We start from the raw sequence: 15,120 nt of genomic DNA on the forward strand, positions 1-15,120 counted from the left end.
CTAACTATTTGGAAAAGGCTAACTTTCGCCTTAAGGTCTCTATAACATTGCTAAGCTGCAAAAAGCGTTGTTTGTACTCCTTGATCTCCTTATTTACCTCCTCAAATCAAGCTTTTGCTTGGGCATTCACGCCACAGGCACAGTCAAGGTCTATGTTGAGTGTCCGACGAGAATTCTCTGTTTGAGCCGCCATGTTATCATACTTTATGCAGCGCTATTTAGTCTCCTCCAACTCTTGGTATAGGCATTGGAGCCTATCTCACACAGTATAACGTTCCTCCTCCAAAACTTTAGCCTCAAAGTAGCACCATGACACCTCCTCTCGAGACTTCTCCAAGACCTGCTGAAGATCGACCATGTCACCCCGAAGGGCGGCAACGTTGTCTTCTAGTGTATGGGAGTACGCCTCCTCCATGGTGTCCCTCTCCACCCTCACCACGGAAACAACACGGCGGGCATTGTCGTGCAAAGAACATACCTCTTCCTCCAGATAAGCTTGGCAGTCAACAATCCAACTGGCAATTTGATCAACCCCCTAGGACACAAAACCAATTAAGATTATGAAAGGTAATAGAAAGGAATGCGACGACTAGAATCGAGAAGATTACCAAGGATAAGAAACTCCTCAGTTTGCATGTGGTTTCATGAATCGACTCCTCCATATGGCTATCAGCTCAAGTGATATGCCCTGAAGAATTAGACCTTAAGGGACCAGGAAAACCCAAAAAAGTTCAGCTCCTCACCGATGAAGGAAGGTATATAACTACTCGCCTACTCAAAGTGACAAGGAGACAAAGCCTCAAAAGATCGCGAAAAGAAGGTAGTACTAGTTGGAATCGCAAATCTTCCCTCCCCGGTTGCTCAATATCACCTGAAGGGAGGACTTAGGCTGAAGTCTCCTCTAGATGAGCAGGTGCAGAAGCTCCTCCCCTAAGAGGCAAAGTAATGAAAGGTGGGGATGGTCTAGAAACCCGACCCCCCAAGGGTCAGCACTCGAAGGATCATCATGGGATAATCCCATAAGATAAAATGGGAAATCAGGAGTTTCCTTGCTAAAAACCGTGGAGGGGATAGACAATGAAGGGGCATCACGATTTTCCTGAGGTATCACCTCCTCACCAACCCCATGCTCTCCAACAGATCTTCAGGCACCAAATATATCCCACCAATGTCTTCAAAGGGCATCTCAAGAAAGGGGGTCATAGAACCCTCAAGTGTAGATTCCATAAATGCAGAATGCAATACCACGTCGATGTTTGCCTCCTCTTGATCAAGGGTCTCAATCAGGCAATTAGGAGTTGGCGATGATTGATGAACCTATCCTCGGTTGCCTAGCTAGGGGGACTCGACGTCAAAAATTACCGCCAAATCAGCCTCCGCCTAGTTCAAAATCTCCTCTAGGCTGTCAAGAGTGAGAAAGGCTAGTTGAACAGATCCACTGCCTCCCGATGGCGATGAAACCCACCGTTGTTGTTCAAGACCGTGAAGAGAAATGGACTCCTCATAGTCAGAGCTCGACCCACTATTGGCTCTATCTGCATCACGAACTAAGTTGCTATCCTGATGAGGTTTCTTCCCTTTCTGCTCCAACAGAATGGAAGGGGGCCTCTTCTATTGGCGAGGATTAGGCAGCCCACTCAAAAATTGGCGACCCACAACTTGGGAATGATTTGGTAGCACTAAAATGGTCAATGTTCGCCCAAGTAAGAAGGATGTTAGACTAGGTAGCATCAGGATTTTATTCAACCGAAGAATAAATCAGGTGCAGGTGAGCCTGCTCTTGGTCGGAAAGCATCACGAAAAAATCACGGTCCTTGGGATTGACACCCCATAGAGTACGAACCGGAAACTCCTGATGGCTGGCTTCACTCAGAGGGAATTCCTAACCAGTACCTGAAACGAAGAAAAATTTCTTATATCACTCCTTGGTGTGAGAATAGCGAGGTTCCAAACATGCCACCCTATAGTTAGTCTGAGAGCATAAGCCGCATTGATTCTTGTTATGACGCCAGATGCCATGAGTAAAAATGAACTCCCTGGCAGTAATGTTAGGGTATTCCTCACCGGTAGACTCCAAAGCCTGATGCCAGGCCATAAAACACCGCAACAGAATTCTCCAAGCATTAGGAAGGTTTTGCAAAGGGGTATTCCTCGGATGCCATGAGTAAAAATGAACTCCTAAGTAGTAAGGTCAAGGTATTCCTCACCAGTAGACTCCAAAACCTGACGCTATGCCACATAGCATGATAGGGCGAACAGGGCCCCATCTGAAACATACTCATATATAGAGAAACTTGTTCATAAAACCCTTTCGAGTTGACAACCACACAATGGGTCTTAGGAAGATCCAAAGTCACTGAATCTAGGACCCCGTATTGGCTCCTCATTGAATCAATATCCTTTTGAGAATTAGTTGTAGACCAAATCATTTAGATAGTGCGAGCTAGCACCCCCAGACTTGTTGGGGGAATCTTAGGAACGCGAGGAATGGGAACCATGGGAGTCAAAGCAAGAAGTATTACGGGGAGCCGTTGATGATGAAAGGAGCAAAAGTTGAAAGGAAAACCAAAGGACATAAGTTAGGGTTTGAAAGGGAGCACAATGATAGGAAACAATACAAAGTTTGAAGGGGAGTGCAACGACAGGAGGCAAAAATGTAGGGAAGAGAGAAATTTAAAAAGGTATGATGACAATTGAATGAATCCCAATAAGGAAATGATAGGTGCCACTGACAAGAAGGCAAAAGGAGCAGATCATGTGATCCATGCTGCACAAAAGGAAGTGAAAGGTAAGCCGTCACATGCTACCCCAGATGTGGGAATATGAGTCATTAAAAAGACGGCTACGTGTGAAACGAAAAGGGTAAAAGGCCATCAAAATGAAGCAAAATCGAATAGAATTCCCATAACACCTCTGTGATAGGAATTCACAGGATAACTGGTAGACCAAATATTCCCTCTTGGAAATTGGGCCGAACCCCACATCATAAAGGCCCATGAAACCAAGGCTATAAGCCTACCCAATGGAAACCAAGGCTGCGATCGCTAAGAACCATTGATGCGAATTTACACTCGATTCTTACTAAACTTAGGTACCGGAGGTGTCCCTTACCAAACCAAGCCCCTCTTTACTTTGTGGTGCAGGTTGCTAAAGATCATTCATAGGAGTACGAAACACGTCCACAACACTTTTTTTGAAAACCAAGGTATTATAATGGAGGGACTTAAATCATTTAATTAAACAAAAGAGATTTGGCTTGGTTTATATATGAATTGCCCATCTTATTGGCGTTAGGTATTTTAATGATGGTCTTGATGTGTGAAAAGTAGAAGCAGTTGGTACTCATTCAAGTCGAGTTTGAATAGTAGCTTACATCCCAACCCTAATAGGAAATTCAATGGACTCTTACGCTGCTAATACTAAGAGTTTAAGATGAATCCATATTCAAATCCAAACCCAAAACCTCGTACACATTAAGCCATTTAAGAATAACTCAAGAACCATTAAACCACTTGCATGATTGTCATAATCATGATGAATCACTTACAAGATATTGACATGGCAACGAATAATTGATGGTAACAAAACTTGGTAGGAAAAGTATAATTGACCATGCAAACTAAGTCAGAGTAGTGTGTAAAAGCCGTGAAGTTAGTATGGGGGTATTACAATCTCCCCTCTTTAAATTCTCGAGGTTCTCGTCTGGTCAGTCTATCATAGGTGGCACGACTTAAGTATCATAAACAATTTATTGTAAGTGGCAAGGCTCAAGTCCCATATTTTTTATTAGAATAGGCTTTGATACAATTTGTAACTTCACAAGGGAAGTCCAAGCCACAAAATGGCTTATACTTCAAAAAAACTAGTCAATTATAGAATTGGAGATCCATTGGAACCATTTTAAAAAGCAAGATGTTCTTCTTCCCAAGTAACGTGAATCTCATATATCACATACATTTATCACTCATGTGTCAATATGGTGTTCCAATATTAGGCTATGTACCATTCTTCCTAGCCCTAGGTTCTTTGACCAAGAATTTCTAGTTTCTATCAGTCTTCTCTCTTTTATGTAACAGTAAGTTTTTAGGATTAGTCACGAATTGAAATTCTATGATATCATGACATGCATGCACGTATCGCATGCAACATGAAATTTAACTCTCAAGTAAATGAGTCTTAAATAACTCCTGCACACACATTAAAGAATGCGAGTCAAATTTGACGTTTGCCCCTAGGGCTAGAACAAGTAATTTTATTACAAGAAAAAAGGGATTTTTGCCGCCAATAATTTTTGCGGTGATTAAGATTCGAACACAAAAAGTCGATGTGGATTGTTTCCTCATTTCACTTCTGTCGAGTAAGAAAATCATAAGGAAAAACAAGTTTTTTGCGGCGAAAATATGTCGTTGCAAATAATATCACTAGAAAAGTCCCAACATGACATATTTTGAGTCTTTTATGGTGACATTTTCACGCTTATAAAACCTAAGCCAATTCCCCCTTATTTATTCTCCCCTACTCTCTCTATTCTGGAAGAGTTTGCTGCCACCCCTTCCCAAGCCACCATGTCCGCTTTCATGCCGTCGCCACCTCACCTAGCCGGTGATTCTCTCAATCCTCCATCTCTCTCTCTCTCTCTCTCACTATAACTCTCGCACAATCTTGCTCTCTGTCCTCTTTCTTGATTAGGTTGCCCCATCGTTGTGTCACCGCAGGCTAAGGTATTTTGCCATCTCCTCTGCTCAATCTCCATCTTTCTCCATCAATTTCTCTCACTCTCAATTTTTTCCTAATTCTCTCTCTCTCTCTCTCTCTCTCTCTCTCCGAACGTAACCCTTAGGCTTGTTTAGATATAAAAAGTGTTTCATCTCATCTCATCTCATCATTACAATTTTTTCAAATTCTTCCACAAAATATAATAAACAATTTAATTTTTTCAAATATCAAAACAATAATAATATTAAAAAATAATATTTTAACAATATTTTATTTAACTTTCATCTCATCTCAATTCATCTTATCTCAATCACTATCCAAATGACACCTTAATCTCTTTCTCTCGATTCTATCTGTATGTGGCGGATCTCGACCTGGACAATGGACAGCTCCTCGATGTTCTCGGCCAGGTGGCTCAGGTCGTTCTAAAAACAAAACTCTTCGTTTTTTGCTTGATGCAACTATTAAAGATTTTTTGTTGGGCTTCAAAGCGAAGGTTAGCATTCAAAAGAACAAGTAGATAGATTTGAGTTGTTGAGATGTTCATGAACGAACTAGCTGTGAAACGTGGCATATGGACTCGGATTTTAATTCTAAATTTTTCTGTATAAACCTGACTAAAGTGTTTGAATGGAGTTTGTTAATAGGTGACATTCGAATTCAATAGGTGACATTCGAATTCAACTGGGATGCTTGCATCGATACCCTTAAAGCTGAATTTAGGATCTGATGGATGAGACGAGCTCAAGCTTTATTTATTATATTCGAACGGTGCTTATGAGGTGACACTACTCATCAACTTTTGAATTTTTTTTTTTTTTAAATAATGGATAATTTAAGGACGATATGTCATATTTTATATAATAAAATGAAAGTGAGATGAAAGTACGATACGTGTAGTATCACTCTTTTAGAAAACAACGAGAACGAGTTTAAACAACACTCCTTTAAATGAGAAGGAGGCTCTAGCTGGAATGCTAGCCAGGTTAAAATCCTATACTAATTGGTCCCAAAGTATACATGATTCAAGAGATGGATGTACATATCTTCCAATTCCTGCATTATACATTAATCTTCGTCTTACTTTCAAATTAAATGGTTGAGATTGATGAATTAAAATTTCAATCATTTAAGTTGAAAATCATTGTTATGTATTTAAAGAATTTTAACTGGCAGACTAGATTGAAAATTTTAGAAAATCTTGATCTAACTTTCATTAATAGCTTAGAATTTGTAGTGGAGCATGACTAGGAGGCACCATAAATGACTCCATTCAGGCAGAGCTTTCTTATGTTATGAAATGCATTAAAAAGGGCCTGCAAACATTACAATACTGCAATTCTATCTATCAGACGCACAACAACACAATCGCAATGAATGTACTAAATCAATAACTACTCATCAATCGCAATTCGCTAATTCCTATCTGATGGAGGTTGTGATGATCACTTTAGTATGTCAACTTCTTTTTTTTTTTTTTTTTTTTTTTCTTAGAACCTTCAACTAATCGTACCTTTAAAGTCTAGTGATGTTTGAGAAAGAGAACAGCCATGCCTCAGGTAGAGTTTTTGTTGGAGATTCTCACTTGAGCATCATCCAAAAGCTCATTCACATAGAATTGATGCAAGTTTTCATACATTTTCTTCCACTGCTGAACCGTTTGCATAGATCTACTACAATCAAGCTTTAGCCTTTTTACCTCCATTTCAGCAGCAGCAGAAGAACCTTGTTGCTGAGTATAGACAGATAGAAAGGTCAGATGCAGGTTTCTGGTACGCAGAAGATCATGCTACTTTGCATGGTAGGATGAGTAAGACAGGTGCCTAGAAATGGTAAAGCGCGCGTACACAAAAAGACAAAATGAAAATGAAGTGGATCAAGAACATTCACTGAGCAAACCTGAAGTTCTTTGATTTGATTATTGATCACATGAGAATTTAAGTACGAAGCGTTAACTGGTTTCCTGCAAGTAGAGTGGAGATCAAAAATAGCCTTGACATCTGCATCTTCATCCAGCGGATTTGAATATTTTTCAAGAGCAGGTGGTAATAAAGGCCCACGCCTTCTTGAGGAAGCTTGCGAAATTGGCCAAGAACTCAAGCAGAGTTCTTGTCTGACAATAAGAATATTGTTCACAGGACCTGCGCAGCATAAGAGGGAAAAGCAAACCATAAGTAAGCTAACCAGAAATTCGGGAGACAAAATCAGAGAAAAGGAGCACGTGGAGGCAGGGAAAGGTTATTGATATCTTGCACTAATTACAATATTGTACACATAACGGCCTAAAGTTGCAATCATATATCCGCTCATACTAAAAAGATCTAGTCAAAGTTACAATTGGAATGCCTTAGAATCATTAGAAATCTCAGTTTCATCTAGCAAGGAACTAGAACAGCACTTGGCTTTCATACATCTCTAATCCCACTCGCAATGAACTAAATAAAATCACTAATCACAGTTGTGGTCATTCACTGTTACAACTTAGCCTGCCTGCAAACATTATGAAGTCAGATTCCGCCTAGTAAAAAACCAATATTATGACACACACACACACTCCTACCATATTTCATTCACCCAATTCTGGGACTTGATCAAATTGGTACATTAGTGTACATAAAACAAAAAACCAATTGCAAAAGTTTTTACAAACTTTATACCAAATACACATTTTAGATAGCTAAATACAGTCATATAATTGTTTACCGATCAAAAAAAAAAAAAAAAGTCATATAATGAGTTTTGCTTCTTTTGCAAGAGCCAAGTCATTCTTCCTGTTGCATAAAATTAGAAGCATCATTTTGAACCGGATTAGAATCACTCTCTTCAACTGCCTAGTAAAGTTTGGAGCTTGGGAGTGGCTTAACAGTACATTAGAGCATTTGTTGGTGGGTTTCTCAGACAAAGTTATCATATCAGGTTGAATTAATCCAAAGCTCCTTGGGAAGAAAAAGCAAAAGTCAAGGGAAAAAAGGCAAAAGGGTACAACATGGTAACTATATCTTTCTAACAATTCTACCAAAGCCGAACTGAATAATATGGTTCACTTTAAATTACAGATAGAATCTGGTGCTTGCATATATAGAGTACATTGACCATTCCATGAGATATGATATCCACGAGGGAATGATATAAAACATAAAACAGAAAATATAAATACCACAAAGTGAATGAAAATAAATAAATAAAGAATCTGAAACCAATAAATTTATCTTTTTTTTTTCTTTCATAATGAACAAAACCCTATGCACACAAGCAAGCAATTATTCAGATAGCTAGAGGAAAACCTTTAGCATGTTTGAACACGCGAACAATGTTGTGAGTTTTAGCATCCCAAAGTCGTACAATACCATCTTCCGATCCAGAAATTAAAAGATTTCCACTTGCACAATATGCTAAGCAAGTAACAGCCTTGCTGTACAAAAATCAGAAAAAGAAGTTTGTGAATTAAGAGATCATAGAGGCTGATATTACCACAACAAAAAGTCTACAGTCACAATTTAGTAAAGAACACTGTCACATCTAAAGCATGCAAGTATGCAACAATCTTCCACTGATATGAATACTTAGGACACTTAATTGTTTGTTCTCTAAGTACTATGATCATCAATGAAGCAATATTACCCCTAAATATCACACGATCAAGAGACTCGGGCACCAAAGTTATACATGTCAGCAACAATAGTATTTCTCTACCAAATTTACATGAGGAAATTTGCTTGCTGAGCTAGTTGGTTAAGCTTGTTGAATCCATCGTAAACATCTTGTTGACTCGTAATCAAATAACAGTAAGTGTACATCAGAATTGTTTTTTTTATAAGTAATAAGAAGTTTTATTAAGACAAGTATATAGGCATAGCCCAAGTAATCATGAGATTGATTATGGATCTCATAATATGATTCTAGTGTACATCAGAATTATATCACGAGATCCATAATCAATCTTGAACACAAGCCTGAGGGAATGAGTTGAAACAACAAAATATTATGCTATGATTGGATTCAAACCATCTGAGATTTTTAGAAAAAATTTCAGTATTGATTAAAAAATTTTCATATGCCAAAACAATCTCAAAAATAATTTTCATCTAATCATTTCATTAGTTTCCATGGCAAAAGAAACATAAAAACCAAACTTTCACAACAACCCAAAAAAATACCCAAAATTCTTTTCAATGGACCCCACCATTTTTCAGATCCCAATAAAAACATCTCTAAAAGTTTTTTATATACAGATATATTTTCTACAGCCCTAAGCATGTTCACATGACCCTAAAAAACAAGTCTACGAATTTTTTTTTTGATAAGTAAAACAATTCTATGAATTTTCTCAAAGATTTTTAAACATTTTCAGGCAAATCTTCAATCCAAACAACCGCTAAATGGTTATCTAACAAGAGGTATGGCTAAAAGGGGTTGGAGACCAAAACAAGCTAAACTACTAAGCTACCCACGGCCAAATACAACCCAAACCCACCTCTATCCTTAAAATTTCAACCTAAACTTTCTTTCAGTCCAGGAACCTCAAAGCAGTCTAAGTATTTATGTTGGAATTCGATTGCTACCCTTTTCACATCCTGCGAAAGATTCCTCATACCTCATACTAAAATGGTCCCATTCCTAGAAAAAGAAAGAATTGCTATAGAACATTCATTTGTTTTATAAGTTGCTATAGAACATTCATATGAAGAACATTCCAGAATTTGAATAGTGGAAAAAGTCTCTCATATGACATACGGCTAATTGAACTGCCATATAAACCATATGCATATAGCGAAACTACCATGTGGGTAATACCTTAAATCAAATAAAAATTTTCTAAAAATTGCAACAAATATACTGAAGAATTTAGCGAAGAAAACCTCACAATTAAAACCAGAGATAACTCATATTAAAACCTTCATAACTTCACAAGACGTGAAAATTAAAGAGACAAACCTGTGATTTGATAATGATTTTATGATATGCAACCCATAATTGTTCTTAAAGGTACTTTCAGCATTAATTGCAGCAATGTATATCTTGCCGTCCCTACTGCCAGCATAGAAGACATGTTCGCCAGGGTCAAGAGTAATTGCATCAATTACTGAAGGGAATACAATACTTCTTAACAATTTCCCTTTTGATAAGCTCCAGACCTGGCAAAAGGTATATCATGATGAAACCTAGCATATATAATCTATTGAACCAAACAACAAACTAATTATTCGCATTATATGTGTGATACCTCATATGATAAGAATAAAGGTAGATGTTGTATGAGATCCCACATTGTTTGGAAATGAGAAATTCTTGCTCTTTATAAGGTTCCAATGGAGCTCCAATTATATCATTGATTAGTCTTTTTCGAGTATAGGCCATGTGGTTTGGGTCTTTCATTGGTGCTTTACAAATGGTATCACAACCTATCCCAACCAAAAATGTGGGACTTGAGCTGTGCCAGTTACGACGGACTGGCCCAACGAGGACGTCAGAAATTTAAAGTGGGTAGATTGTGATAACCCATATGATAAAGATAAAGGTATGTGGTGTATGAGATCCCATATTGCTTGGGAAGAAGAAGTTCTTGCTCTTTATAAAGTTCCAATGTGGCTCCAATTGCATTATTGACTAGTCCTTTTGGAGTATAGGCTATGTGGTTTAGGTCTTCCATTGAGGCGTTACAATATGTGACTGTAAAGAATGCCTCATTCGGAGGGGAGGGGAGGGGGGAGAACACTGAATATAAAGTGACACTACACAAAAATATATTCACGCACATAAGAAGATAAGCCACAATGCACGGCATCATATGTAAAATGACTAGCAAAATTATTGAGAGCTTGAATTTACCATTATATTCAAGTTTTCCAAACCCACCTTTCTTCACTGCACCCAACCCTTCCCATCTTAAAGTTACCTTTGCCTATGCGGTTCGGCTCAAAACTTTAAAAACTTAAATAATTAGAATAAAACTATGTTGTTATATATATGGTAATAGAAAGTGACAGCTCCCCAATTATGAAAAACACTTTTTGCAGAATGACTTGGCACTGATTTACACAAGTGCTATTAGGCCTGCACACCGACCCGTTCAAGATAGATTGGGACCCGACCCGGTCCAACCTGCAGAACAGGCCACCCCATATTGACCCGATCTGACCTGCAAAACTCGGGTCGGGTCGGGTCGGAAGCCTTCTTATCCTCCTCTTTCGTTCCGCCATGCTTGGACCTTCACGTTTTTTTTTTTGACAGTAACACAAGAAATAGCTTCTCACAAAATGTTTCATCTAAGCTTAAGTTCAATGGTTATGTGAGAGGAAACATCATGAACAAAACAGATGCTGATATGAAGGATGACGTTCAGGTAACAAAGCTTTAGGCAGCTCCAGCTCCCTTGCTCTTCTTTCTCTGGATCTTCTTCATGTAGAACTCAAGCTCTTTACCTTCCAAGATGTATCCATCAGCACGGCCACACTGACCAGGTCTTGATGAGATACAAGCCAACAAACGACCACTACCAAACTGCTCTTCAATGTGTGCATCAAGCTTGTGATTCTGCTGCCGCTTCTCCATCTTTCTCTGGACATGGTTGCTTTTCTTCACCTCCTTAGTAGCAGCAGCAGAACCACGAGAAATACCCATTGGAACTTCAAGTTGTTTCTAACCCATTATGGGTCTCATGCCCTAACTTTAGCACACAAAACTAAAATAAAAATAAAGAGGCTATGCAGCGATTAAGTGTGGAGCGAAGATTCTTCAGGGAACCAATTTATCACAGGATTTAATTGAAGACCTGTAGATCTACGAATTCGATTCTCTCTTCCTCTGGGAGCAACACGATGCCGCATTTGTTTTTTTTATTTGGGTCACCGGTTTCGACTGATGTAAGGCGTAAATAAACTCGGTAATGGGTTTGGCCCATTGAACCCAATTTTGGTTGGTTGGGCCCAAGTCGGGCTTTCGGATTGGTCGGGCCAGGCCCTTTTATGCACAGGCCTAAGTGCTATGCATACCAGTGGGACCTTGGTAACCCAGAAAATTATGCTGCTCAAGGGATCTCTTCATTAAAGTCGCACAAGATAAACTTTCATAGTTGCCTGAACTAAACCTCAACACATTATGAATAGTCCCTCCTTGTTTCCTAATGAAAATCTAACTTTCACTTGTCCCAAATGCATCATTTATATTTACAAATGATAATAAGTAGGTAGTTCAATACTTATCAAAAAACAAAACAATTAGGTAGTTAAAATTATTGAACAGCACTTCCTTCTGAGCAGTATAACCATAACAACAATTTAGGTGGCAAAACAGTAGTTAAGCTGTGATGATTTTTGTGAGATATATTCCAGGGGTTTTCCTTGGTTAGTTTAGAAGAACTTCATCTTTTTCCCCAACCGCTACTAAAAATAAGAAAACACGTAGTTTCTCGGAGAATTGGAGAATACCCACAGTTTGTAGGCTGCTTCTGCAAATGAAAAACCATCATGAAAGACACTCATTCATACACTTGTTTCAAATTGGACGCATTGGGCCAGCCCCAATATATCTGAGTAATCTGATGCATGCAAACCGGGTTTGCATCATAGCCACCAAAGAAATGGAAAAGATGGCCTAGAGTGTGTGTATCCATACCATAATATATAATAACCAGTAGATTAATGATGAATATACTCTGAACCCACCAGTCTTAGGGGTGAGAGCAGGTTCAACACCACCCCACCCCACCCCACCCTAAACAAAGCACGTGGACTAATTCGGGAAGCTTTATAGAGCAGACGTGTGTGAAAATAAGCAATCTCGACAATCACAACTCATTCCCTTTAAAGCAACAGCTTAAAATAGTATGCTTTTTCTTTTCAAATTTTAATTTCCCAAGCCAAAAAAAAAAAAAAATGATAAGGTTAATGAATATTAAAAACAGTAGAATTTATGAAGAGTGTGCCGAACCTTACAGGTTCGATCTTCAGAAGCTGACACTATAATGGCATTGCATCCTCCATATCCTGTGACAATGTCAGTTACACGCAAACTGTGCTCTGAAAAATTGTGCTCATATAGATGACTAGCTTCCTGCTGTCTTATATCATCAAACATCCTGAAATATTAGACAATACGAGCTTTTTTTATTTGTTCTACTTGGTAATAAAACAATCAACCAATATAACATGAAACAAGAGTGAACCCCAAAATTAAGTACTTACATGAAAAGGGACCAAACTCTAACGGATCCATCTTCTGAACCGGAAATTAGCAGCGAGTCATCATCCGAAAATACCAAGCAAGTTACAGCCCTATAATGTGCATGCCACTTTCTAAGCTGCCTACCACTTGCAACCTATGTCATAAAAAATTAGATAAAGAGAAGACAAATAGGGACCCCAACCATGTTAGCGTTGATAAATTTCGAATTATCTAAATCCAAGGCCACAATTCCAAATTAGAAACCCACCAAAAGATATTAACTTAAATGTAAGAATTCACCTCCCACAAGTAAATATCTCCAGATACACCTCCACCGACAATATAAGTGCCTTCATGGTTAGCAGCGAGCGGCTTAATCGGTTCTGCTGGAAAGCTCTTAACTTCTACTTGAGGCTGTAACACCAAAAATCCCAATACAAGAAATATAATCAGAAATTAAAGATGTACTTGATTCCATAGTTCATATATAGAGCCATATTTTCAAACAGATGCAAAATAAGAAAAATTAAAAACGGCTGATTAGGGATAAAGTATAGAGTACCTTGGACCAGGACCAGTATAGGACGGAGCCAGAGGAGGCTGAGGGGTCGCGGAGCTGAGAGGAGGCGAGGAATCGTTGGCCGACGCAGACGAGGCCGTGAGGCGGAGAAGCACAAGATTTGTATCGGAGTAGCTCCGCGCCGGTTGCTAGGTCCCAGGTTCCGATGCCAGCGTCAACCGAAGACGAAGCCACCACTACCTCCATTGACTCGAGAGAGAGTTCAGACTCAGAGCTCCGAAACGCATGGAAAGCCGAAGCCGAGGAGGGTTTTTGCCAGGGTTTTAAAAATAGCGGTTAATCAGTAAATATATGTTATGCAAATTTATTCCTTTTTATTTTGAAATGATATTATATTTTTATGTTATTTCTATATTTAGATTTGTCTCTTGCGGTAGGCAAGATTTGTCTTCTAATCTTTTGACTGAGAAGGGCTGGAAGGAGGTTTACTGGGTAGGAGAAGAGACAAATGGATGAAGAAATAATCAAAAAGTGGAGTACGTTCAGTTTGACAGAAGAGAACACAACATGTGATCAGCCTTGATATCACTGCTGATGTAGTGGTTAGAAAACCAGGAAAGCAGTGCTTGATAGGTCTGGTAGTATCAGACAAACCCATTAATAAGGAAACTTTCAAGTCACGATGTTAAAGGTTTGGAGACTTAATAAGGAAACTTTCAAGTCACGATGTTAAAGGTTTGGAGACCGAATGGAACACTGCTGTTTAAGGAAGTTGGCATGAACATGTTTATGATTGAGTTCCATGAGAAGGACTTGTTGAAGGTGCGAAGAGACCGTGGTCTTTTGATCGTAACCTGTTATGTCTAAACACGTTTGACGGTCAACAGGCTCCGAAAGACATGATTTTCAAGGAGTCGCTATGGATGCAATTTCACAATATTCCATTCGGAGGCATGACCAGAAAAATTGGCACACAGATTGGTAGTAAGGTTGGCAAGGTTGAGGAGGTGGATGTGGATGAAGAAGGTATCGGTTGGGGACTTTTTCTGAGGGTAAAAGTGGCCATTAATATTACTAAACCTCTTATGAGAATGATACTTCTTAACTTGGATGGGAACAAAGCTTGGATTCATTCCTCCATGAAAGGTTACCATCCTTTTGCTTCAAATGTGGAATAATTAAACATGGGGAGAAGGGATGTTTTGCAAACTCTACTACGAGTTCCATGCATGGCAACACTCAGACTCAATATGGGGCTTGGCTTAGAGTCCCGATGGTGAGAGATGGGCCTAAAACTAGTCGTAGTGGCAGCGAAGGGAGGGAGGAGACAACTGTACAAAACTCAGAACTGCATGGAGAAGACGATGGTGTGGCAGGTTGCAAGGCTAATTCTGGAAAGGATGTGGGAGGTGATGATGAGGTGGCAGAATCAATGGAATTACCCAAGAAATCAGGAAGCTATTAGGAAAGTTTCCATAGAGAAGAGATGGCGAATATCAGGGGTCAAACTCCAAATATGGAAGGTAGAAATTTGATTGAAATTTTTTCACAGGAGGTAGGAGCTGCTGTATCTAAGGTGATTGAGAGATCTGAGGCAATCAAGGTGGTGAATGCTGAGAGGGTAATTGATAGAGCTGATGTGGACAAAAGTTATAATGTGATTACTCAACTGGAAACTTTTGAACTTATTAGCAGGGGAGGCTTAGATGGCAGTCCATTAA

The 15,120-nt window shown here is 39.0% G+C and overlaps 2 protein-coding genes across 2 annotated transcripts; both read right to left on the minus strand.

The window, feature by feature from the left end:
* Nucleotides 1-5,921: 5,921 nt before the first annotated feature.
* Nucleotides 5,922-13,730, minus strand: LOC108991728 (protein ROOT INITIATION DEFECTIVE 3-like). The gene is made up of 8 exons (XM_018966105.2): nucleotides 13,442-13,730; nucleotides 13,180-13,293; nucleotides 12,900-13,033; nucleotides 12,646-12,793; nucleotides 9,652-9,851; nucleotides 8,001-8,128; nucleotides 6,616-6,857; nucleotides 5,922-6,448 (listed from the first exon to the last, which is right to left on the minus strand). Exons 1-8 carry the CDS (start codon nucleotides 13,643-13,645, stop codon nucleotides 6,272-6,274), a joined length of 1,347 nt encoding a protein of 448 aa, XP_018821650.1. The 5' UTR covers nucleotides 13,646-13,730; the 3' UTR covers nucleotides 5,922-6,271.
* On the minus strand, nucleotides 10,300-11,529 carry LOC108991736 (40S ribosomal protein S8-like). Its single transcript, XM_018966118.2, has one exon. It carries the CDS (start codon nucleotides 11,335-11,337, stop codon nucleotides 11,071-11,073), a length of 267 nt encoding a protein of 88 aa, XP_018821663.1. The 5' UTR covers nucleotides 11,338-11,529; the 3' UTR covers nucleotides 10,300-11,070.
* Nucleotides 13,731-15,120: the final 1,390 nt, after the last annotated feature.

The sequence above is a fragment of the Juglans regia genome, chromosome 13 (assembly GCF_001411555.2).
Source record: "Juglans regia cultivar Chandler chromosome 13, Walnut 2.0, whole genome shotgun sequence".
Classification (NCBI taxonomy): Eukaryota; Viridiplantae; Streptophyta; class Magnoliopsida; order Fagales; family Juglandaceae; genus Juglans; species Juglans regia.